The 25549-nt window shown below is 43.6% G+C and overlaps 1 protein-coding gene across 1 annotated transcript in view; it reads right to left on the bottom strand.

The window, feature by feature from the left end:
• The window catches only part of LOC118946995 (bifunctional heparan sulfate N-deacetylase/N-sulfotransferase 4-like), a 109795-nt gene extending 84767 nt beyond the window's left edge, over positions 1 to 25028 (bottom strand). The window contains exons 1-2 of the mRNA XM_036971943.1: positions 24579 to 25028; positions 23946 to 24230 (exon numbers count right to left, since the gene is read on the bottom strand). Coding sequence (XP_036827838.1) covers positions 23946 to 24230; positions 24579 to 24878 — 585 coding nt within the window. The 5' untranslated portion in view covers positions 24879 to 25028. The remainder of the gene's footprint in view (positions 1 to 23945; positions 24231 to 24578) is intronic.
• Between the last annotated feature and the right edge of the window lie 521 nt (positions 25029 to 25549).

Below are 25549 nucleotides of genomic sequence, written 5' to 3'. Positions count from 1 at the left end.
AGTGAGACAGGTCTCCCTTCCCCATAATAATAATAATATTAACCTGGTCAGTGAGAGGAGGCAGGTCTCCCTTCCCCATAATAATAATAATATTAACCTGGTCAGTGAGAGGAGGCAGGTCTCCCTTCCCCATAATAATAATAATATTAACCTGGTCAGTGAGAGGAGACAGGTCTCCCTTCCCCATAATAATAATAATATTAACCTGGTCAGTGAGACAGGTCTCCCTTCCCCATAATAATAATAATATTAACCTGGTCAGTGAGACAGGTCTCCCTTCCCCATAATAATAATAATATTAACCTGGTCAGTGAGGGGAGGCAGGTCTCCCTTCCCCATAATAATAATAATATTAACCTGGTCAGTGAGGGGAGACAGGTCTCCCTTCCCCATAATAATAATAATATTAACCTGGTCAGTGAGAGGAAACAGGTCTCCCTTCCCCATAATAATAATAATATTAACCTGGTCAGTGAGAGGAGGCAGGTCTCCCTTCCCCATAATAATAATAATATTAACCTGGTCAGTGAGACAGGTCTCCCTTCCCCATAATAATAATAATATTAACCTGGTCAGTGAGAGGAGGCAGGTCTCCCTTCCCCATAATAATAATAATATTAACCTGGTCAGTGAGAGGAGGCAGGTCTCCCTTCCCCATAATAATAATAATATTAACCTGGTCAGTGAGAGGAGACAGGTCTCCCTTCCCCATAATAATAATAATATTAACCTGGTCAGTGAGATGAGACAGGTCTCCCTTCCCCATAATAATAATAATATTAACCTGGTCAGTGAGACAGGTCTCCCTTCCCCATAATAATAATAATATTAACCTGGTCAGTGAGATGAGACAGGTCTCCCTTCCCCATAATAATAATAATATTAACCTGGTCAGTGAGACAGGTCTCCCTTCCCCATAATAATAATAATATTAACCTGGTCAGTGAGACAGGTCTCCCTTCCCCATAATAATAATAATATTAATCTTGTCAGTGAGACAGGTCTCCCTTCCCCATAATAATAATAATATTAACCTGGTCAGTGAGACAGGTCTCCCTTCCCCATAATAATAATAATATTAACCTGGTCAGTGAGACAGGTCTCCCTTCCCCATAATAATAATAATATTAACCTGGTCAGTGAGAGGAGACAGGTCTCCCTTCCCCATAATAATAATAATATTAACCTGGTCAGTGAGAGGAGACAGGTCTCCCTTCCCCATAATAATAATAATATTAACCTGGTCAGTGAGAGGAGACAGGTCTCTCTTCCCCATAATAATAATAATAATATTAACCTGGTCAGTGAGAGGAGGCATTTCTCCCTTCCCCATAATAATAATAATATTAACCTGGTCAGTGAGAGGAGGCAGGTCTCCCTTCCCCATAATAATAATAATATTAACCTGGTCAGTGAGACAGGTCTCCCTTCCCCATAATAATAATAATATTAACCTGGTCAGTGAGATGAGACAGGTCTCCCTTCCCCATAATAATAATAATATTAACCTGGTCAGTGAGAGGAGGCAGGTCTCCCTTCCCCATAATAATAATAATATTAACCTGGTCAGTGAGACAGGTCTCCCTTCCCCATAATAATAATAATATTAACCTGGTCAGTGAGATGAGACAGGTCTCCCTTCCCCATAATAATAATAATATTAACCTGGTCAGTGAGAGGAGACAGGTCTAACTTCCCCATAATAATAATAATATTAACCTGGTCAGTGAGACAGGTCTCCCTTCCCCATAATAATAATAATATTAACCTGGTCAGTGAGACAGGTCTCCCTTCCCCATAATAATAATAATATTAACCTGGTCAGTGAGACAGGTCTCCCTTCCCCATAATAATAATAATATTAACCTGGTCAGTGAGGGGAGGCATTTCTCCCTTCCCCATAATAATAATAATATTAACCTGGTCAGTGAGAGGAGGCAGGTCTCCCTTCCCCATAATAATAATAATATTAACCTGGTCAGTGAGAGGAGGCAGGTCTCCCTTCCCCATAATAATAATAATATTAACCTGGTCAGTGAGAGGAGACAGGTCTCCCTTCCCCATAATAATAATAATATTAACCTGGTCAGTGAGATGAGACAGGTCTCCCTTCCCCATAATAATAATAATATTAACCTGGTCAGTGAGACAGGTCTCCCTTCCCCATAATAATAATAATATTAACCTGGTCAGTGAGATGAGACAGGTCTCCCTTCCCCATAATAATAATAATATTAACCTGGTCAGTGAGACAGGTCTCCCTTCCCCATAATAATAATAATATTAACCTGGTCAGTGAGACAGGTCTCCCTTCCCCATAATAATAATAATATTAATCTTGTCAGTGAGACAGGTCTCCCTTCCCCATAATAATAATAATATTAACCTGGTCAGTGAGACAGGTCTCCCTTCCCCATAATAATAATAATATTAACCTGGTCAGTGAGACAGGTCTCCCTTCCCCATAATAATAATAATATTAACCTGGTCAGTGAGAGGAGACAGGTCTCCCTTCCCCATAATAATAATAATATTAACCTGGTCAGTGAGAGGAGACAGGTCTCCCTTCCCCATAATAATAATAATATTAACCTGGTCAGTGAGAGGAGACAGGTCTCTCTTCCCCATAATAATAATAATAATATTAACCTGGTCAGTGAGAGGAGGCATTTCTCCCTTCCCCATAATAATAATAATATTAACCTGGTCAGTGAGAGGAGGCAGGTCTCCCTTCCCCATAATAATAATAATATTAACCTGGTCAGTGAGACAGGTCTCCCTTCCCCATAATAATAATAATATTAACCTGGTCAGTGAGATGAGACAGGTCTCCCTTCCCCATAATAATAATAATATTAACCTGGTCAGTGAGAGGAGGCAGGTCTCCCTTCCCCATAATAATAATAATATTAACCTGGTCAGTGAGACAGGTCTCCCTTCCCCATAATAATAATAATATTAACCTGGTCAGTGAGATGAGACAGGTCTCCCTTCCCCATAATAATAATAATATTAACCTGGTCAGTGAGAGGAGACAGGTCTAACTTCCCCATAATAATAATAATATTAACCTGGTCAGTGAGACAGGTCTCCCTTCCCCATAATAATAATAATATTAACCTGGTCAGTGAGACAGGTCTCCCTTCCCCATAATAATAATAATATTAACCTGGTCAGTGAGACAGGTCTCCCTTCCCCATAATAATAATAATATTAACCTGGTCAGTGAGGGGAGGCATTTCTCCCTTCCCCATAATAATAATAATATTAACCTGGTCAGTGAGAGGAGGCAGGTCTCCCTTCCCCATAATAATAATAATATTAACCTGGTCAGTGAGACAGGTCTCCCTTCCCCATAATAATAATAATATTAACCTGGTCAGTGAGATGAGACAGGTCTCCCTTCCCCATAATAATAATAATATTAACCTGGTCAGTGAGAGGAGACAGGTCTAACTTCCCCATAATAATAATAATATTAACCTGGTCAGTGAGACAGGTCTCCCTTCCCCATAATAATAATAATATTAACCTGGTCAGTGAGACAGGTCTCCCTTCCCCATAATAATAATAATATTAACCTGGTCAGTGAGACAGGTCTCCCTTCCCCATAATAATAATAATATTAACCTGGTCAGTGAGGGGAGGCAGGTCTCCCTTCCCCATAATAATAATAATATTAACCTGGTCAGTGAGGGGAGACAGGTCTCCCTTCCCCATAATAATAATAATATTAACCTGGTCAGTGAGAGGAAACAGGTCTCCCTTCCCCATAATAATAATAATATTAACCTGGTCAGTGAGAGGAGGCAGGTCTCCCTTCCCCATAATAATAATAATATTAACCTGGTCAGTGAGACAGGTCTCCCTTCCCCATAATAATAATAATATTAACCTGGTCAGTGAGAGGAGGCAGGTCTCCCTTCCCCATAATAATAATAATATTAACCTGGTCAGTGAGAGGAGGCAGGTCTCCCTTCCCCATAATAATAATAATATTAACCTGGTCAGTGAGAGGAGACAGGTCTCCCTTCCCCATAATAATAATAATATTAACCTGGTCAGTGAGATGAGACAGGTCTCCCTTCCCCATAATAATAATAATATTAACCTGGTCAGTGAGACAGGTCTCCCTTCCCCATAATAATAATAATATTAACCTGGTCAGTGAGATGAGACAGGTCTCCCTTCCCCATAATAATAATAATATTAACCTGGTCAGTGAGACAGGTCTCCCTTCCCCATAATAATAATAATATTAACCTGGTCAGTGAGACAGGTCTCCCTTCCCCATAATAATAATAATATTAATCTTGTCAGTGAGACAGGTCTCCCTTCCCCATAATAATAATAATATTAACCTGGTCAGTGAGACAGGTCTCCCTTCCCCATAATAATAATAATATTAACCTGGTCAGTGAGACAGGTCTCCCTTCCCCATAATAATAATAATATTAACCTGGTCAGTGAGAGGAGACAGGTCTCCCTTCCCCATAATAATAATAATATTAACCTGGTCAGTGAGAGGAGACAGGTCTCCCTTCCCCATAATAATAATAATATTAACCTGGTCAGTGAGAGGAGACAGGTCTCTCTTCCCCATAATAATAATAATAATATTAACCTGGTCAGTGAGAGGAGGCATTTCTCCCTTCCCCATAATAATAATAATATTAACCTGGTCAGTGAGAGGAGGCAGGTCTCCCTTCCCCATAATAATAATAATATTAACCTGGTCAGTGAGACAGGTCTCCCTTCCCCATAATAATAATAATATTAACCTGGTCAGTGAGATGAGACAGGTCTCCCTTCCCCATAATAATAATAATATTAACCTGGTCAGTGAGAGGAGACAGGTCTAACTTCCCCATAATAATAATAATATTAACCTGGTCAGTGAGACAGGTCTCCCTTCCCCATAATAATAATAATATTAACCTGGTCAGTGAGACAGGTCTCCCTTCCCCATAATAATAATAATATTAACCTGGTCAGTGAGGCAGGTCTCCCTTCCCCATAATAATAATAATATTAACCTGGTCAGTGAGGGGAGGCAGGTCTCCCTTCCCCATAATAATAATAATATTAACCTGGTCAGTGAGGGGAGACAGGTCTGCCTTCCCCATAATAATAATAATATTAACCTGGTCAGTGAGAGGAAACAGGTCTCCCTTCCCCATAATAATAATAATATTAACCTGGTCAGTGAGAGGAGGCAGGTCTCCCTTCCCCATAATAATAATAATATTAACCTGGTCAGTGAGACAGGTCTCCCTTCCCCATAATAATAATAATATTAACCTGGTCAGTGAGACAGGTCTCCCTTCCCCATAATAATAATAATATTAACCTGGTCAGTGAGGCAGGTCTCCCTTCCCCATAATAATAATAATATTAACCTGGTCAGTGAGACAGGTCTCCCTTCCCCATAATAATAATAATATTAACCTGGTCAGTGAGACAGGTCTCCCTTCCCCATAATAATAATAATATTAACCTGGTCAGTGAGAGGAGACAGGTCTCCCTTCCCCATAATAATAATAATATTAACCTGGTCAGTGAGAGGAGTGTCACGTTCTGACCTCTATTTCCTTTGTTTTTTGTATTTATTTAGTATGGTCAGGGCGTGAGTTGGGTGGGCAGTCTATGTTCGTTTTTCTATGTTTTGGGTCAGTTCTATGTTTTCGGCCTAGTATGGTTCTCAATCAGAGGCAGGTGTCATTAGTTGTCTCTGATTGAGAATCATACTTAGGTAGCCTGGGTTTCACTGTTTGTTTGTGGGTGATTGTTCCCGTCACTGTGTTTGTTTTCACAGGATAGGCTGTATAGGTTTTCACGTTCCGTTTGTTGTTTTTGTAGAGTTAAGTTATTTCATGTATCGTTCAGTTTCCATTAATTAAAGAACATGAGTAACCACCACGCTGCGCTTTGGTCCGCTTCTTCTCCTCCTATAGACGAACACCGTTACAGAATCACCCACCACAACAGGACCAAGCGGTGTGGTAATGGGCAAAGGAGAAAGCAGCAGCAGGAGCAGCGCGAGGAGGATTGGACATGGGAGGACGAACTAGACGGTAAAGGACCTTGGGCTCAGCCAGGAGAGTATCGCCGCCCCAAGGAAGAACGGGAGGCGGCGAAAGCGGAGAGGCGCTGGTATGAGGAGGCAGCGCGGCGTCGTGGATGGAAGCCCGGGAGTCAGCCCCAAAAATTTCTTGGGGGGGGGCTAACAGGGAGTATGGCTACGCCAGGTAGGAGACCTGAGCCAACTTCCTGTGGTTACCGGGGGGCTAGAGAGACCGGGCAGGCACCGTGTTATGCTGTGGAGCGCACGGTGTCCCCAGTGCGGGTGCACAGCCCGGTGCGGTACATTCCAGCTCCGCGTATCGGCCGGGCTAGAGTGGGCATCGAGCCAAGTGCCATGAAGCCGGCTCTACGCATCTGGTCTCCAGTGCGTCTCCTTGGGCCGGCTTACATGGCACCAGCCTTGCGCACGGTGTCCCCGGTTCGCCTGCATAGCCCAGTGCGGGCTATTCCACCTCGCCGCACTGGCAGGGCGACCGGGACCATTCAACCGGGTAAGGTTGGGCAGGCTCGGTGCTCAAGAGCTCCAGTGCGCCTGCACGGCCCGGTCTATCCGTCACCACCTCCACACCCCAGCCCTCCGGTGGCAGCTCCCCGTACCAGGCTGTCTCTCCGGCCCATCCGTCCAGAGCCTTCCTCCTCTCCAGCGCTGCCGGAGTCTCCCGCCTCTCCGGCGCTACCAGAGCCTTCCTCCTCTCCAGCGCTGCCGGAGTCTCCCGTCTGTCCGGCGCCTCTGCCGGAGCCTCCCGCCTGTCCGGCGCCTCTGCCGGAGCCTCCCGCCTGTCCGGCGCCGCTGCCGGAGCCTCCCGCCTGTCCGGCGCCTCTGCCGGAGCCTCCCGCCTGTCCGGCGCCTCGGCCGGAGCCTCCCGCCTGTCCGGCGCCTCTGCCGGAGCCTCCCGCCTGTCCGGCGCCTCTGCCGGAGCCTCCCGCCTGTCCGGCGCCTCTGCCGGAGCCTCCCGCCTGTCCGGCGCCTCTGCCGGAGCCTCCCGCCTGTCCGGCGCCTCTGCCGGAGCCTCCCGCCTGTCCGGCGCCTCTGCCGGAGCCTCCCGTCTGCCCAGCGCCGCCCGTCTGCCCAGCGCCGCCCGTCTGCCCAGCGCCGCCAGCGCCGCCCGTCTGCCCAACGCCGCCAGCGCCGCCCGTCTGCCCAGCGCCGCCAGCGCCGCCCGTCTGCCCAGCGCCGCCAGTGCCGCCCGTCTGCCCAGCGCCGCCAGTGCCGCCCGTCTGCCCAGCGCCGCCAGTGCCGCCCGTCTGCCAGGAGCCGCCAATGCCGCCCGTCAGCCAGGGGCCGCCAGTGCCGCCCGTCAGCCAGGGGCCGCCAGTGCCGCCCGTCAGCCAGGGGCCGCCAGTGCCGCCAGTCAACCAGGGGCCGCCAGTGCCGCCCGTCAGCCAGGGGCCGCCAGTGCCGCCAGTCAACCAGGGGCCGCCAGTGCCGCCAGTCAGCCAGGGGCCGCCAGTGCCGCCAGTCAGCCAGGGGCCGCTAGAGCCCCTCCGCCCGGAGCAGCTGCCCCTCTGTCCCGAGCAGCTGTCCCTCTGTCCCGAGCAGCTGTCCCTCTGTCCCGAGCAGCTGTCCCTCTGTCCCGAGCAGCTGCCCCTCTGTCCCGAGCAGCTGCCCCTCTGTCCCGAGCAGCTGCCCCTCTGTCCCGAGCAGCTGCCCCTCTGTCCCGAGCAGCTGCCCCTCTGTCCCGAGCTGCTGCTTCACCTCTGTCCCGAGCTGCCCCTCTGTCCCAAGCAGCCCCTCTGTCCAGTGGGGTCATTGAGAGGGGTGGGCATGGGGAGTAAGCCACGGAGGCGGACAATACGGCGGACTAAGACAATGGCGAAGTGGGGTCCGCGTCCCGCGCCAGAGCCGCCACCGCGGACAGACGCCCACCCAGACCCTCCCCTATAGGTCAAGGTTTTGCGGCCGGAGTCCGCACCTTTGGGGGGGGGTACTGTCACGTTCTGACCTCTATTTCCTTTGTTTTTTGTATTTATTTAGTATGGTCAGGGCGTGAGTTGGGTGGGCAGTCTATGTTCGTTTTTCTATGTTTTGGGTCAGTTCTATGTTTTCGGCCTAGTATGGTTCTCAATCAGAGGCAGGTGTCATTAGTTGTCTCTGATTGAGAATCATACTTAGGTAGCCTGGGTTTCACTGTTTGTTTGTGGGTGATTGTTCCCGTCACTGTGTTTGTTTTCACAGGATAGGCTGTATAGGTTTTCACGTTCCGTTTGTTGTTTTTGTAGAGTTAAGTTATTTCATGTATCGTTCAGTTTCCATTAATTAAAGAACATGAGTAACCACCACGCTGCGCTTTGGTCCGCTTCTTCTCCTCCTATAGACGAACACCGTTACAAGGAGACAGGTCTCCCTTCCCCATAATAATAATAATATTAACCTGGTCAGTGAGAGGAGGCAGGTCTCCCTTCCCCATAATAATAATAATATTAACCTGGTCAGTGAGAGGAGACAGGTCTCCCTTCCCCATAATAATAATAATATTAACCTGGTCAGTTAGAGGAGACAGGTCTCCCTTCCCCATAATAATAATAATATTAACCTGGTCAGTGAGGGGAGGCAGGTCTCCCTTCCCCATAATAATAATAATATTAACCTGGTCAGTGAGACAGGTCTCCCTTCCCCATGATAATAATAATATTAACCTGGTCAGTGAGACAGGTCTCCCTTCCCCATAATAATAATAATATTAACCTGGTCAGTGAGACAGGTCTCCCTTCCCCATAACAATAATAATATTAACCTGGTCAGTGAGGGGAGGCAGGTCTCCCTTCCCCATAATAATAATAATATTAACCTGGTCAGTGAGGGGAGACAGGTCTCCCTTCCCCATAATAATAATAATATTAACCTGGTCAGTGAGAGGAAACAGGTCTCCCTTCCCCATAATAATAATAATATTAACCTGGTCAGTGAGAGGAGGCAGGTCTCCCTTCCCCATAATAATAATAATATTAACCTGGTCAGTGAGACAGGTCTCCCTTCCCCATAATAATAATAATATTAACCTGGTCAGTGAGAGGAGGCAGGTCTCCCTTCGCCATAATAATAATAATATTAACCTGGTCAGTGAGAGGAGGCAGGTCTCCCTTCCCCATAATAATAAAAATATTAACCTGGTCAGTGAGAGGAGACAGGTCTCCCTTCCCCATAATAATAATAATATTAACCTGGTCAGTGAGATGAGACAGGTCTCCCTTCCCCATAATAATAATAATATTAACCTGGTCAGTGAGACAGGTCTCCCTTCCCCATAATAATAATAATATTAACCTGGTCAGTGAGACAGGTCTCCCTTCCCCATAATAATAATAATATTAACCTGGTCAGTGAGGCAGGTCTCCCTTCCCCATAATAATAATAATATTAACCTGGTCAGTGAGACAGGTCTCCCTTCCCCATAATAATAATAATATTAACCTGGTCAGTGAGACAGGTCTCCCTTCCCCATAATAATAATAATATTAACCTGGTCAGTGAGAGGAGACAGGTCTCCCTTCCCCATAATGATAATAATATTAACCTGGTCAGTGAGAGGAGACAGGTCTCCCTTCCCCATAATAATAATAATATTAACCTGGTCAGTGAGAGGAGACAGGTCTCCCTTCCCCATAATAATAATAATATTAACCTGGTCAGTGAGACAGGTCTCCCTTCCCCATAATAATAATAATATTAACCTGGTCATTGAGAGGAGACAGGTCTCCCTTCCCCATAATAATAATAATATTAACCTGGTCAGTGAGAGGAGGCAGGTCTCCCTTCCCCATAATAATAATAATAGTAACCTGGTCAGTGAGAGGAGACAGGTCTCCCTTCCCCATAATAATAATAATATTAACCTGGTAAGTGAGGAAGGTCTCCCTTCCCCATAATAATAATAATATTAACCTGGTCAGTGAGACAGGTCTCCCTTCCCCATAATAATAATAATATTAACCTGGTCAGTGAGACAGGTCTCCCTTCCTCATAATAATAATAATATTAACCTGGTCAGTGAGACAGGTCTCCCTTCCCCATAATAATAATAATATTAACCTGGTCAGTGAGAGGAGACAGGTCTCCCTTCCCCATAATAATAATAATATTAACCTGGTCAGTGAGAGGAGGCAGGTCTCCCTTCCCCATAATGATAATATTAACCTGGTCAGTGAGAGGAGACAGGTCTCCCTTCCCCATAATAATAATATTAACCTGGTCAGTGAGAGGAGACAGGTCTCCCTTCCCCATAATAATAATAATATTAACCTGGTCAGTGAGAGGAGGCAGGTCTCCCTTCCCCATAATAATAATAATATTAACCTGGTCAGTGAGAGGAGGCAGGTCTCCCTTCCCCATAATAATAATAATATTAACCTGGTCAGTGAGAGGAGACAGGTCTCCCTTCCCCATAATAATAATAATATTAACCTGGTCAGTGAGACAGGTCTCCCTTCCCCATAATAATAATAATATTAACCTGGTCAGTGAGAGGAGACAGGTCTCCCTTCCCCATAATAATAATAATATTAACCTGGTAAGTGAGTAAGGTCTCCCTTCCCCATAATAATAATAATATTAACCTGGTCAGTGAGACAGGTCTCCCTTCCCCATAATAATAATAATATTAACCTGGTCAGTGAGACAGGTCTCCCTTCCTCATAATAATAATAATATTAACCTGGTCAGTGAGACAGGTCTCCCTTCCCCATAATAATAATAATATTAACCTGGTCAGTGAGAGGAGACAGGTCTCCCTTCCCCATAATAATAATAATAATAACCTGGTCAGTGAGAGGAGGCAAGTCTCCCTTCCCCATAATAATAATAATAATATTAACCTGGTCAGTGAGACAGGTCACCCTTCCTCATAATAATAATAATATTAACCTGGTCAGTGAGAGGAGACAGGGCTCCCTTCCCCATAATAATAATAATATTAACCTGGTCAGTGAGAGGAGGCAGGTCTCCCTTCCCCATAATAATAATAATATTAACCTGGTCAGTGAGGCAGGTCTCCCTTCCCCATGATAATAATAATATTAACCTGGTCAGTGAGAGGAGACAGGTCTCCCTTCCCCATAATAATAATAATATTAACCTGGTCAGAGAGACAGATCTCCATTCCCCATAATAATAATAACATTAACCTGGTCAGTGAGATGAGACAGGTCTCCCTTCCCCATAATAATAATAATATTAACCTGGTCAGTGAGACAGGTCTCCCTTCCCCATAATAATAATAATATTAACCTGGTCAGTGAGACAGGTCTCCCTTCCCCATAATAATAATAATATTAACCTGGTCAGTGAGAGGAGACAGGTCTCCCTTCCCCATAATAATAATAATATTAACCTGGTCAGGGAGACAGGTCTCCCTTCCCCATAATAATAATAATATTAACCTGGTCAGTGAGAGGAGGCAGGTCTCCCTTCCCCATAATAATAATAATATTAACCTGGTCAGTGAGACAGGTCTCCCTTCCCCATAATAATAATAATATTAACCTGGTCAGTGAGACAGGTCACCCTTCCCCATAATAATAATAATATTAACCTGGTCAGTGAGAGGAGACAGGTCTCCCTTCCCCATAATAATAATAATATTAACCTGGTCAGTGAGAGGAGACAGGTCTCCCTTCCCCATAATAATAATAATATTAACCTGGTCAGTGAGGCATGTCTCCCTTCCCCATAATAATAATAATATTAACCTGGTCAGTGAGACAGATCTCCATTCCCCATAATAATAATAACATTAACCTGGTCAGTGAGAGGAGACAGGTCTCCCTTCCCCATAATAATAATAATATTAACCTGGTCAGTGAGACAGGTCTCCCTTCCCCATAATAATAATAATATTAACCTGGTCAGTGAGACAGGTCTCCCTTCCCCATAATAATAATAATATTAACCTGGTCAGTGAGAGGAGGCAGGTCTCCCTTCCCCATAATAATAATAATATTAACCTGGTCAGTGAGAGGAGGCAGGTCTCCCTTCCCCATAATAATAATAATATTAACCTGGTCAGTGAGAGGAGGCAGGTCTCCCTTCCCCATAATAATAATAATATTAACCTGGTCAGTGAGAGGAGACAGGTCTCCCTTCCCCATAATAATAATAATATTAACCTGGTCAGCGAGACAGGTCTCCCTTCCCCATAATAATAATAATATTAACCTGGTCAGTGAGAGGAGACAGGTCTCCCTTCCCCATAATAATAATAATATTAACCTGGTCAGTGAGAGGAGACAGGTCTCCCTTCCCCATAATAATAATAATATTAACCTGGTCAGTGAGAGGAGGCAGGTCTCCCTTCCCCATAATAATAATAATATTAACCTGGTCAGTGAGAGGAGGCAGGTCTCCCTTCCCCATAATAATAATAATATTAACCTGGTCAGTGAGAGGAGGCAGGTCTCCCTTCCCCATAATAATAATAATATTAACCTGGTCAGTGAGAGGAGACAGGTCTCCCTTCCCCATAATAATAATAATATTAACCTGGTAAGTGAGTAAGGTCTCCCTTCCCCATAATAATAATAATATTAACCTGGTCAGTGAGACAGGTCTCCCTTCCCCATAATAATAATAATATTAACCTGGTCAGTGAGACAGGTCTCCCTTCCTCATAATAATAATAATATTAACCTGGTCAGTGAGACAGGTCTCCCTTCCCCATAATAATAATAATATTAACCTGGTCAGTGAGAGGAGACAGGTCTCCCTTCCCCATAATAATAATAATAATAACCTGGTCAGTGAGAGGAGGCAAGTCTCCCTTCCCCATAATAATAATAATAATATTAACCTGGTCAGTGAGACAGGTCACCCTTCCTCATAATAATAATAATATTAACCTGGTCAGTGAGAGGAGACAGGGCTCCCTTCCCCATAATAATAATAATATTAACCTGGTCAGTGAGAGGAGGCAGGTCTCCCTTCCCCATAATAATAATAATATTAACCTGGTCAGTGAGGCAGGTCTCCCTTCCCCATGATAATAATAATATTAACCTGGTCAGTGAGAGGAGACAGGTCTCCCTTCCCCATAATAATAATAATATTAACCTGGTCAGAGAGACAGATCTCCATTCCCCATAATAATAATAACATTAACCTGGTCAGTGAGATGAGACAGGTCTCCCTTCCCCATAATAATAATAATATTAACCTGGTCAGTGAGACAGGTCTCCCTTCCCCATAATAATAATAATATTAACCTGGTCAGTGAGACAGGTCTCCCTTCCCCATAATAATAATAATATTAACCTGGTCAGTGAGAGGAGACAGGTCTCCCTTCCCCATAATAATAATAATATTAACCTGGTCAGGGAGACAGGTCTCCCTTCCCCATAATAATAATAATATTAACCTGGTCAGTGAGAGGAGGCAGGTCTCCCTTCCCCATAATAATAATAATATTAACCTGGTCAGTGAGACAGGTCTCCCTTCCCCATAATAATAATAATATTAACCTGGTCAGTGAGACAGGTCACCCTTCCCCATAATAATAATAATATTAACCTGGTCAGTGAGAGGAGACAGGTCTCCCTTCCCCATAATAATAATAATATTAACCTGGTCAGTGAGAGGAGACAGGTCTCCCTTCCCCATAATAATAATAATATTAACCTGGTCAGTGAGGCATGTCTCCCTTCCCCATAATAATAATAATATTAACCTGGTCAGTGAGACAGATCTCCATTCCCCATAATAATAATAACATTAACCTGGTCAGTGAGAGGAGACAGGTCTCCCTTCCCCATAATAATAATAATATTAACCTGGTCAGTGAGACAGGTCTCCCTTCCCCATAATAATAATAATATTAACCTGGTCAGTGAGACAGGTCTCCCTTCCCCATAATAATAATAATATTAACCTGGTCAGTGAGAGGAGGCAGGTCTCCCTTCCCCATAATAATAATAATATTAACCTGGTCAGTGAGAGGAGGCAGGTCTCCCTTCCCCATAATAATAATAATATTAACCTGGTCAGTGAGAGGAGGCAGGTCTCCCTTCCCCATAATAATAATAATATTAACCTGGTCAGTGAGAGGAGACAGGTCTCCCTTCCCCATAATAATAATAATATTAACCTGGTCAGCGAGACAGGTCTCCCTTCCCCATAATAATAATAATATTAACCTGGTCAGTGAGAGGAGACAGGTCTCCCTTCCCCATAATAATAATAATATTAACCTGGTCAGTGAGAGGAGACAGGTCTCCCTTCCCCATAATAATAATAATATTAACCTGGTCAGTGAGAGGAGGCAGGTCTCCCTTCCCCATAATAATAATAATATTAACCTGGTCAGTGAGAGGAGGCAGGTCTCGCTTCCCCATAATAATAATAATATTAACCTGGTCAGTGAGAGGAGGCAGGTCTCCCTTCCCCATAATAATAATAATATTAACCTGGTCAGTGAGAGGAGACAGGTCTCCCTTCCCCATAATAATAATAATATTAACCTTGTCAGTGAGACAGGTCTCCCTTCCCTATAATAATAATAATATTAACCTGGTCAGTGAGACAGGTCTCCCTTCCCTATAATAATAATAATATTAACCTGGTCAGTGAGAGGAGACAGGTCTCCCTTCCCCATAATAATAATAATATTAACCTGGTCAGTGAGACAGGTCTCCCTTCCCCATAATAATAATAATATTAACCTGGTCAGTGAGAGGAGACAGGTCTCCCTTCCCCATAATAATAATAATATTAACCTGGTCAGTGAGACAGGTCTCCCTTCCCCATAATAAAAATAATATTAACCTGGTCAGTGAGAGGAGGCAGGTCTCCCTTCCCCATAATAATAATAATATTAACCTGGTCAGTGAGACAGGTCTCCCTTCCCCATAATAATAATAATATTAACCTGGTCAGTGAGAGGAGGCAGGTCTCCCTTCCCCATAATAATAATAATATTAACCTGGTCAGTGAGAGGAGGCAGGTCTCGCTTCCCCATAATAATAATAATATTAACCTGGTCAGTGAGAGGAGGCAGGTCTCCCTTCCCCATAATAATAATAATATTAACCTGGTCAGTGAGAGGAGACAGGTCTCCCTTCCCCATAATAATAATAATATTAACCTTGTCAGTGAGACAGGTCTCCCTTCCCTATAATAATAATAATATTAACCTGGTCAGTGAGGCAGGTCTCCCTTCCCCATAATAATAATAATATTAACCTGGTCAGTGAGAGGAGACAGGTCTCCCTTCCCCATAATAATAATAATATTAACCTGGTCAGAGAGACAGGTCTCCCTTCCCCATAATAATAATAATATTAACCTGGTCAGTGAGATGAGACAGGTCTCCCTTCCCCATAATAATAATAATATTAACCTGGTCAGTGAGACAGGTCTCCCTTCCCCATAATAATAATAATATTAGACAGGTCTCCCTTCCCCATAATAATAATAATATTAACCTGGTCAGTGAGAGGAGACAGGTCTCCCTTCCCCATAATAATAATAATATTAACCTGGTCAGTGAGACAGGTCTCCCTTCCCCATAATAATAATAATATTAACCTGGTCAGTGAGAGGAGACAGGTCTCTCTTCCCCATAATAATAATAATATTAACCTGGTCAGTGAGAGGAGGCAGGTCTCCCTTCCCCATAATAATACTAATATTAACCTGGTCAGTGAGAGGAGACAGGTCTCCCTTCCCCATAATAATAATAATATTAACCTGGTCAGTGAGAGGAGACAGGTATCCCTTCCCCATAATAATAATAATATTAACCTGGTCAGTGAGAGGAGACAGGTCTCCCTTCCCCATAATAATAATAATATTAACCTGGTCAGTGAGGCATGTCTCCCTTCCCCATAATAATAATAATATTAACCTGGTCAGTGAGACAGATCTCCATTCCCCATAATAATAATAACATTAACCTGGTCAGTGAGAGGAGACAGGTCTCCCTTCCCCATATTAATAATAATATTAACCTGGTCAGAGAGACAGGTCTCCCTTCCCCATAATAATAATAATATTAACCTGGTCAGTGAGAGGAGACAGGTCTCCCTTCCCCATAATAATAATAATATTAACCTGGTCAGTGAGAGGAGGCAGGTCTCCCTTCCCCATAATAATAATAATATTAACCTGGTCAGTGAGAGGAGGCAGGTCTCCCTTCCCCATAATAATAATAATATTAACCTGGTCAGTGAGAGGAGACAGGTCTCCCTTCCCCATAATAATAATAATATTAACCTGGTCAGTGAGACAGGTCTCCCTTCCCCATAATAATAATAATATTAACCTGGTCAGTGAGAGGAGGCAGGTCTCCCTTCCCCATAATAATAATAATATTAACCTGGTCAGTGAGACAGGTCTCCCTTCCCCATAATAATAATAATATTAACCTGGTCAGTGAGACAGGTCTCCCTTCCCCATAATAATAATAATATTAACCTGGTCAGTGAGAGGAGACAGGTCTCCCTTCCCCATAATAATAATAATATTAACCTGGTCAGTGAGAGGAGGCAGGTCTCCCTTCCCCATAATAATACTAATATTAACCTGGTCGGTGAGAGGAGACAGGTCTCCCTTCCCCATAATAATAATAATATTAACCTGGTCAGTGAGAGGAGACAGGTATCCCTTCCCCATAATAATAATAATATTAACCTGGTCAGTGAGAGGAGACAGGTCTCCCTTCCCCATAATAATAATAATATTAACCTGGTCAGTGAGGCATGTCTCCCTTCCCCATAATAATAATAATATTAACCTGGTCAGTGAGACAGATCTCCATTCCCCATAATAATAATAACATTAACCTGGTCAGTGAGAGGAGACAGGTCTCCCTTCCCCATAATAATAATAATATTAACCTGGTCAGAGAGACAGGTCTCCCTTCCCCATAATAATAATAATATTAACCTGGTCAGTGAGAGGAGACAGGTCTCCCTTCCCCATAATAATAATAATATTAACCTGGTCAGTGAGAGGAGGCAGGTCTCCCTTCCCCATAATAATAATAATATTAACCTGGTCAGTGAGAGGAGGCAGGTCTCCCTTCCCCATAATAGTAATAATATTAACCTGGTCAGTGAGAGGAGACAGGTCTCCCTTCCCCATAATAATAATAATATTAACCTGGTCAGTGAGACAGGTCTCCCTTCCCCATAATAATAATAATATTAACCTGGTCAGTGAGAGGAGACAGGTCTCCCTTCCCCATAATAATAATAATATTAACCTGGTCAGTGAGAGGAGACAGGTCTCCCTTCCCCATAATAATAATAATATTAACCTGGTCAGTGAGACAGGTCTCCCTTCCCCATAATAATAATAATATTAACCTGGTCAGTGAGAGGAGGCAGGTCTCCCTCCCCTATAATAATAATAATATTAACCTGGTCAGTGAGAGGAGGCAGGTCTCCCTTCCCCATAATAATAATAATATTAACCTGGTCAGTGAGGCAGGTCTCCCTTCCCCATAATAATCATAATATTAACCTGGTCAGTGAGAGGAGACAGGTCTCCCTTCCCCATAATAATAATAATATTAACCTGGTCAGAGAGACAGGTCTCCCTTCCCCATAATAATAAAAATATTAACCTGGTCAGTGAGATGAGACAGGTCTCCCTTCCCCATAATAATAATAATATTAACCTGGTCAGTGAGACAGGTCTCCCTTCCCCATAATAATAATAATATTAATCTGGTCAGTGAGACAGGTCTCCCTTCCCCATAATAATAATAATATTAACCTGGTCAGTGAGAGGAGACAGGTCTCCCTTCCCCATAATAATAATAATATTAACCTGGTCAGTGAGACAGGTCTCCCTTCCCCATAATAATAATAATATTAACCTGGTCAGTGAGAGGAGGCAGGTCTCCCTTCCCCATAATAATAATAATATTAACCTGGTCAGTGAGACAGGTCTCCCTTCCCCATAATAATAATAATATTAACCTGGTCAGTGAGACAGGTCTCCCTTCCCCATAATAATAATAATATTAACCTGGTCAGTGAGAGGAGACAGGTCTCCCTTCCCCATAATAATAATAATATTAACCTGGTCAGTGAGAGGAGGCAGGTCTCCCTTCCCCATAATAATACTAATATTAACCTGGTCAGTGAGAGGAGACAGGTCTCCCTTCCCCATAATAATAATAATATTAACCTGGTCAGTGAGAGGAGGCAGGTCTCCCTTCCCCATAATAATACTAATATTAACCTGGTCAGTGAGAGGAGACAGGTCTCCCTTCCCCATAATAATAATAATATTAACCTGGTCAGTGAGAGGAGACAGGTCTCCCTTCCCCATAATAATAATAATATTAACCTGGTCAGTGAGAGGAGACAGGTCTCCCTTCCCCATAATAATAATAATATTAACCTGGTCAGTGAGGCAGGTATCCCTTCCCCATAATAATAATAATATTAACCTGGTCAGTGAGAGGAGGCAGGTCTCCCTTCCCCATAATAATAATAATATTAACCTGGTCAGTGAGAGGAGACAGGTCTCCCTTCCCCATAATAATAATAATATTAACCTGGTCAGTGAGGCATGTCTCCCTTCCCCATAATAATAATAATATTAACCTGGTCAGTGAGACAGATCTCCATTCCTCATAATAATAATAACATTAACCTGGTCAGTGAGAGGAGGCAGGTCTCCCTTCCCCATAATAATAATAATATTAACCTGGTCAGTGAGGCAGGTCTCCCTTCCCCATAATAATAATAATATTAACCTGGTCAGTGAGACAGGTCTCCCTTCCCCATAATAATAATAATATTAACCTGGTCAGTGAGACAGGTCTCCCTTCCCCATAATAATAATAATAATAACCTGGTCAGTGAGAGGAGACAGGTCTCCCTTCCCCATAATAATAATAATATTAACCTGGTCAGTGAGAGGAGACAGGTCTCCCTTCCCCATAATAATAATAATATTAACCTGGTCAGTGAGAGGAGGCAGGTCTCCCTTCCCCATAATAATAATAATATTAACCTGGTCAGTGAGAGGAGGCATGTCTCCCTTCCCCATAATAATAATAATATTAACCTGGTCAGTGAGACAGATCTCCATTCCCCATAATAATAATAACATTAACCTGGTCAGTGAGAGGAGACAGGTCTCCCTTCCCCATATTAATAATAATATTAACCTGGTCAGAGAGACAGGTCTCCCTTCCCCATAATAATAATAATATTAACCTGGTCAGTGAGAGGAGACAGGTCTCCCTTCCCCATAATAATAATAATATTAACCTGGTCAGTGAGAGGAGGCAGGTCTCCCTTCCCCATAATAATAATAATATTAACCTGGTCAGTGAGAGGAGGCAGGTCTCCCTTCCCCATAATAATAATAATATTAACCTGGTCAGTGAGAGGAGACAGGTCTCCCTTCCCCATAATAATAATAATATTAACCTGGTCAGTGAGACAGGTCTCCCTTCCCCATAATAATAATAATATTAACCTGGTCAGTGAGAGGAGGCAGGTCTCCCTTCCCCATAATAATAATAATATTAACCTGGTCAGTGAGACAGGTCTCCCTTCCCCATAATAATAATAATATTAACCTGGTCAGTGAGACAGGTCTCCCTTCCCCATAATAATAATAATATTAACCTGGTCAGTGAGAGGAGACAGGTCTCCCTTCCCCATAATAATAATAATATTAACCTGGTCAGTGAGAGGAGGCAGGTCTCCCTTCCCCATAATAATACTAATATTAACCTGGTCGGTGAGAGGAGACAGGTCTCCCTTCCCCATAATAATAATAATATTAACCTGGTCAGTGAGAGGAGACAGGTATCCCTTCCCCATAATAATAATAATATTAACCTGGTCAGTGAGAGGAGACAGGTCTCCCTTCCCCATAATAATAATAATATTAACCTGGTCAGTGAGGCATGTCTCCCTTCCCCATAATAATAATAATATTAACCTGGTCAGTGAGACAGATCTCCATTCCCCATAATAATAATAACATTAACCTGGTCAGTGAGAGGAGACAGGTCTCCCTTCCCCATAATAATAATAATATTAACCTGGTCAGAGAGACAGGTCTCCCTTCCCCATAATAATAATAATATTAACCTGGTCAGTGAGAGGAGACAGGTCTCCCTTCCCCATAATAATAATAATATTAACCTGGTCAGTGAGAGGAGGCAGGTCTCCCTTCCCCATAATAATAATAATATTAACCTGGTCAGTGAGAGGAGGCAGGTCTCCCTTCCCCATAATAGTAATAATATTAACCTGGTCAGTGAGAGGAGACAGGTCTCCCTTCCCCATAATAATAATAATATTAACCTGGTCAGTGAGACAGGTCTCCCTTCCCCATAATAATAATAATATTAACCTGGTCAGTGAGAGGAGACAGGTCTCCCTTCCCCATAATAATAATAATATTAACCTGGTCAGTGAGAGGAGACAGGTCTCCCTTCCCCATAATAATAATAATATTAACCTGGTCAGTGAGACAGGTCTCCCTTCCCCATAATAATAATAATATTAACCTGGTCAGTGAGAGGAGGCAGGTCTCCCTCCCCTATAATAATAATAATATTAACCTGGTCAGTGAGAGGAGGCAGGTCTCCCTTCCCCATAATAATAATAATATTAACCTGGTCAGTGAGGCAGGTCTCCCTTCCCCATAATAATCATAATATTAACCTGGTCAGTGAGAGGAGACAGGTCTCCCTTCCCCATAATAATAATAATATTAACCTGGTCAGAGAGACAGGTCTCCCTTCCCCATAATAATAAAAATATTAACCTGGTCAGTGAGATGAGACAGGTCTCCCTTCCCCATAATAATAATAATATTAACCTGGTCAGTGAGACAGGTCTCCCTTCCCCATAATAATAATAATATTAATCTGGTCAGTGAGACAGGTCTCCCTTCCCCATAATAATAATAATATTAACCTGGTCAGTGAGAGGAGACAGGTCTCCCTTCCCCATAATAATAATAATATTAACCTGGTCAGTGAGACAGGTCTCCCTTCCCCATAATAATAATAATATTAACCTGGTCAGTGAGAGGAGGCAGGTCTCCCTTCCCCATAATAATAATAATATTAACCTGGTCAGTGAGACAGGTCTCCCTTCCCCATAATAATAATAATATTAACCTGGTCAGTGAGACAGGTCTCCCTTCCCCATAATAATAATAATATTAACCTGGTCAGTGAGAGGAGACAGGTCTCCCTTCCCCATAATAATAATAATATTAACCTGGTCAGTGAGAGGAGGCAGGTCTCCCTTCCCCATAATAATACTAATATTAACCTGGTCAGTGAGAGGAGACAGGTCTCCCTTCCCCATAATAATAATAATATTAACCTGGTCAGTGAGAGGAGGCAGGTCTCCCTTCCCCATAATAATACTAATATTAACCTGGTCAGTGAGAGGAGACAGGTCTCCCTTCCCCATAATAATAATAATATTAACCTGGTCAGTGAGAGGAGACAGGTCTCCCTTCCCCATAATAATAATAATATTAACCTGGTCAGTGAGAGGAGACAGGTCTCCCTTCCCCATAATAATAATAATATTAACCTGGTCAGTGAGGCAGGTATCCCTTCCCCATAATAATAATAATATTAACCTGGTCAGTGAGAGGAGGCAGGTCTCCCTTCCCCATAATAATAATAATATTAACCTGGTCAGTGAGAGGAGACAGGTCTCCCTTCCCCATAATAATAATAATATTAACCTGGTCAGTGAGGCATGTCTCCCTTCCCCATAATAATAATAATATTAACCTGGTCAGTGAGACAGATCTCCATTCCTCATAATAATAATAACATTAACCTGGTCAGTGAGAGGAGGCAGGTCTCCCTTCCCCATAATAATAATAATATTAACCTGGTCAGTGAGGCAGGTCTCCCTTCCCCATAATAATAATAATATTAACCTGGTCAGTGAGACAGGTCTCCCTTCCCCATAATAATAATAATATTAACCTGGTCAGTGAGACAGGTCTCCCTTCCCCATAATAATAATAATAATAACCTGGTCAGTGAGAGGAGACAGGTCTCCCTTCCCCATAATAATAATAATATTAACCTGGTCAGTGAGAGGAGACAGGTCTCCCTTCCCCATAATAATAATAATATTAACCTGGTCAGTGAGAGGAGGCAGGTCTCCCTTCCCCATAATAATAATAATATTAACCTGGTCAGTGAGAGGAGACAGGTCTCCCTTCCCCATAATAATAATAATATTAACCTGGTCAGTGAGACAGGTCTCCCTTCCCCATAATAATAATAACATTAACCTGGTCAGTGAGAGGAGACAGGTCTCCCTTCCCCATAATAATAATAATATTAACCTGGTCAGTGAGAGGAGGCAGGTCTCCCTTCCCCATAATAATAATAATATTAACCTGGTCAGTGAGATGAGACAGGTCTCCCTTCCCCGTAATAATACTAATATTAACCTGGTCAGTGAGAGGAGACAGGTCTCCCTTCCCCATAATAATAATAACATTAACCTGGTCAGTGAGAGGAGACAGGTCTCCCTTCCCCATAATAATAATAATATTAACCTGGTCAGTGAGAGGAGACAGGTCTCCCTTCCCCATAATAATAATAATATTAACCTGGTCAGTGAGAGGAGACAGGTCTCCCTTCCCCATAATAATAATAATATTAACCTGGTCAGTGAGACAGGTCTCCCTTCCCCATAATAATAATAACATTAACCTGGTCAGTGAGAGGAGACAGGTCTCCCTTCCCCATAATAATAATAATATTAACCTGGTCAGTGAGAGGAGGCAGGTCTCCCTTCCCCATAATAATAATAATATTAACCTGGTCAGTGAGATGAGACAGGTCTCCCTTCCCCGTAATAATACTAATATTAACCTGGTCAGTGAGAGGAGACAGGTCTCCCTTCCCCATAATAATAATAACATTAACCTGGTCAGTGAGAGGAGACAGGTCTCCCTTCCCCATAATAATAATAATATTAACCTGGTCAGTGAGAGGAGACAGGTCTCCCTTCCCCATAATAATAATAATATTAACCTGGTCAGTGAGAGGAGACAGGTCTCCCTTCCCCATAATAATAATAATATTAACCTGGTCAGTGAGAAGAGACAGGTCTCCCTTCCCCATAATAATAATAATATTAACCTGGTCAGTGAGGCAGGTCTCCCTTCCCCATAATAATAATAATATTAACCTGGTCAGTGAGAGGAGGCAGGTCTCCCTTCCCCATAATAATAATAATATTAACCTGGTCAGTGAGAGGAGGCAGGTCTCCCTTCCCCATAATAATAATAATATTAACCTGGTCAGTGAGAGGAGGCAGGTCTCCCTTCCCCATAATAATAATAACATTAACCTGGTCAGTGAGAGGAGACAGGTCTCCCTTCCCCATAATAATAATAATATTAACCTGGTCAGTGAGACAGATCTCCCTTCCCCATAATAATAATAATATTAACCTGGTCAGTGAGACAGATCTCCCTTCCCCATAATAATAATAATATTAACCTGGTCAGTGAGACAGGTCTCCCTTCCCCATAATAATAATAATATTAACCTGGTCAGTGAGGCAGGTCTCCCTTCCCCATAATAATAATAATATTAACCTGGTCAGTGAGGCAGGTCTCCCTTCCCCATAATAATAATAATATTAACCTGGTCAGTGAGAAAGGTCTCCCTTCCCCATAATAATAATAATATTAACCTGGTCAGTGAGAGGAGACAGGTCTCCCTTCCCCATAATAATAATAATATTAACCTGGTCAGTGAGGCAGGTCTCCCTTCCCCATAATAATAATAATATTAACCTGGTCAGTGAGGCAGGTCTCCCTTCCCCATAATAATAATAATATTAACCTGGTCAGTGAGAGGAGGCAGGTCTCCCTTCCCCATAATAATAATAATAATAACCTGGTCAGTGAGAGGAGGCAGGTCTCCCTTCCCCGGGGTGATCTCTGTTGTGAAGGGGTACCTGGCTGACTCCAGGATGGCGACTATGTCCTGTCCTAATTGGCTATACTGTGATTCTACTAGTACCAATACTACTGGGTCGACTGAGGGGAGGGGATGCGTGTCGCGGTCGGATCGTCTGTCGGTGTGTGTGTCGGTGTGTTTATCAGTGTGTGTGTCGGGGTGTTTATCAGTGTGTGTGTCGGGGTGTTTATCAGTGTGTGTGTTGGGGTGTTTATCAGTGTGTGTGTTGGGGTGTTTATCAGTGTGTGTGTCGGGGTGTTTATCAGTGTGTGTGTTGGGGTCAGATCGTCTGTCGGTGTGTGTGTCCCGGTCAGATCGTCTGTCGGTGTGTGTGTCCCGGTCAGATCGTCTGTCGGTGTGTGTGTCGGGGTGTTTATCAGTGTGTGTGTCGTGGTGTTTATCAGTGTGTGTGTTGGGGTCAGATCGTCTGTCGGTGTGTGTGTCGGGGTCAGATCGTCTGTCGGTGTGTGTGTTGGGGTGTTTATCAGTGTGTGTGTTGGGGTGTTTATCAGTGTGTGTGTCGGGGTGTTTATCAGTGTGTGTGTTGGGGTCAGATCGTCTGTCGGTGTGTGTGTCGGGGTCAGATCGTCTGTCGGTGTGTGTGTTGGGGTGTTTATCAGTGTGTGTGTTGGGGTGTTTATCAGTGTGTGTGTCGGGGTCAGATCGTCTGTCGGTGTGTGTGTTGGGGGATCTGTAGGGAGTTGGAAAGGGCAGGGGGCACGCCACAGCAACGTGCTCTCCTGATTGGATGAGCTGTAGAGTGGGGGCGGAGTGAGAGAATAGGAAGTAGGCGGAGCCTAGCAGGGAGCCAGAGGCGAGGAGGAGGAGGAAGCGCCGCAGGTGGCGACGGACATGCACGGCTAACGACATCACTACCTGGAGGGGCGCGACGTTTACATGTGTATGTCAGGGTGTGTGTGTGTGTGTGTGTGTCAAGGTGTGTGTGTGTCAAGGTGTGTGTGTGTCAAGATGTGTGTGTGTCAAGGTGTGTGTGTGTCAAGATGTGTGTGTGTCAAGGTGTGTGTGTGTCAAGGTGTGTGTGTGTGAGAGTGTGTGTCAAGGTGTGTGTGTGTCAAGATGTGTGTGTGTCAAGGTGTGTGTGTGTCAAGATGTGTGTGTGTCAAGGTGTGTGTGTGTCAAGATGTGTGTGTGTCAAGGTGTGTGTGTGTCAAGGTGTGTGTGTGTCAAGGTGTGTGTGTGTCAAGGTGTGTGTGTGTCAAGGTATGTGTGTGTCAGGGTGTGTGTGTGTCAGGGTGTGTTTGTGTCAGGGTGTGTGTGTGTCAAGATGTGTGTGTGTCAAGGTGTGTGTGTGTCAGGGTGTGTGTGTGTCAGGGTGTGTGTGTGTCAAGATGTGTGTGTGTCAAGGTGTGTGTGTGTGAGGGTGTGTGTGTGTCAAGGTGTGTGTGTGTGTGTATGTCAAGGTGTGTGTGTGTCAGGGTGTGTGTGTGTCAAGGTGTGTGTGTGTCAGGGTGTGTGTGTGTCAAGGTGTGTGTGTGTGTGTGTGTATGTCAAGGTGTGTGTGTGTCAGGGTGTGTGTGTGT

Source organism: Oncorhynchus mykiss, unplaced genomic scaffold (assembly GCF_013265735.2).
Source record: "Oncorhynchus mykiss isolate Arlee unplaced genomic scaffold, USDA_OmykA_1.1 un_scaffold_87, whole genome shotgun sequence".
In the NCBI taxonomy this organism is placed as follows: Eukaryota; Metazoa; Chordata; class Actinopteri; order Salmoniformes; family Salmonidae; genus Oncorhynchus; species Oncorhynchus mykiss.
Note: the sequence above shows the minus strand (reverse complement) of the source record. Positions and strands in the feature narration are given on the sequence as shown.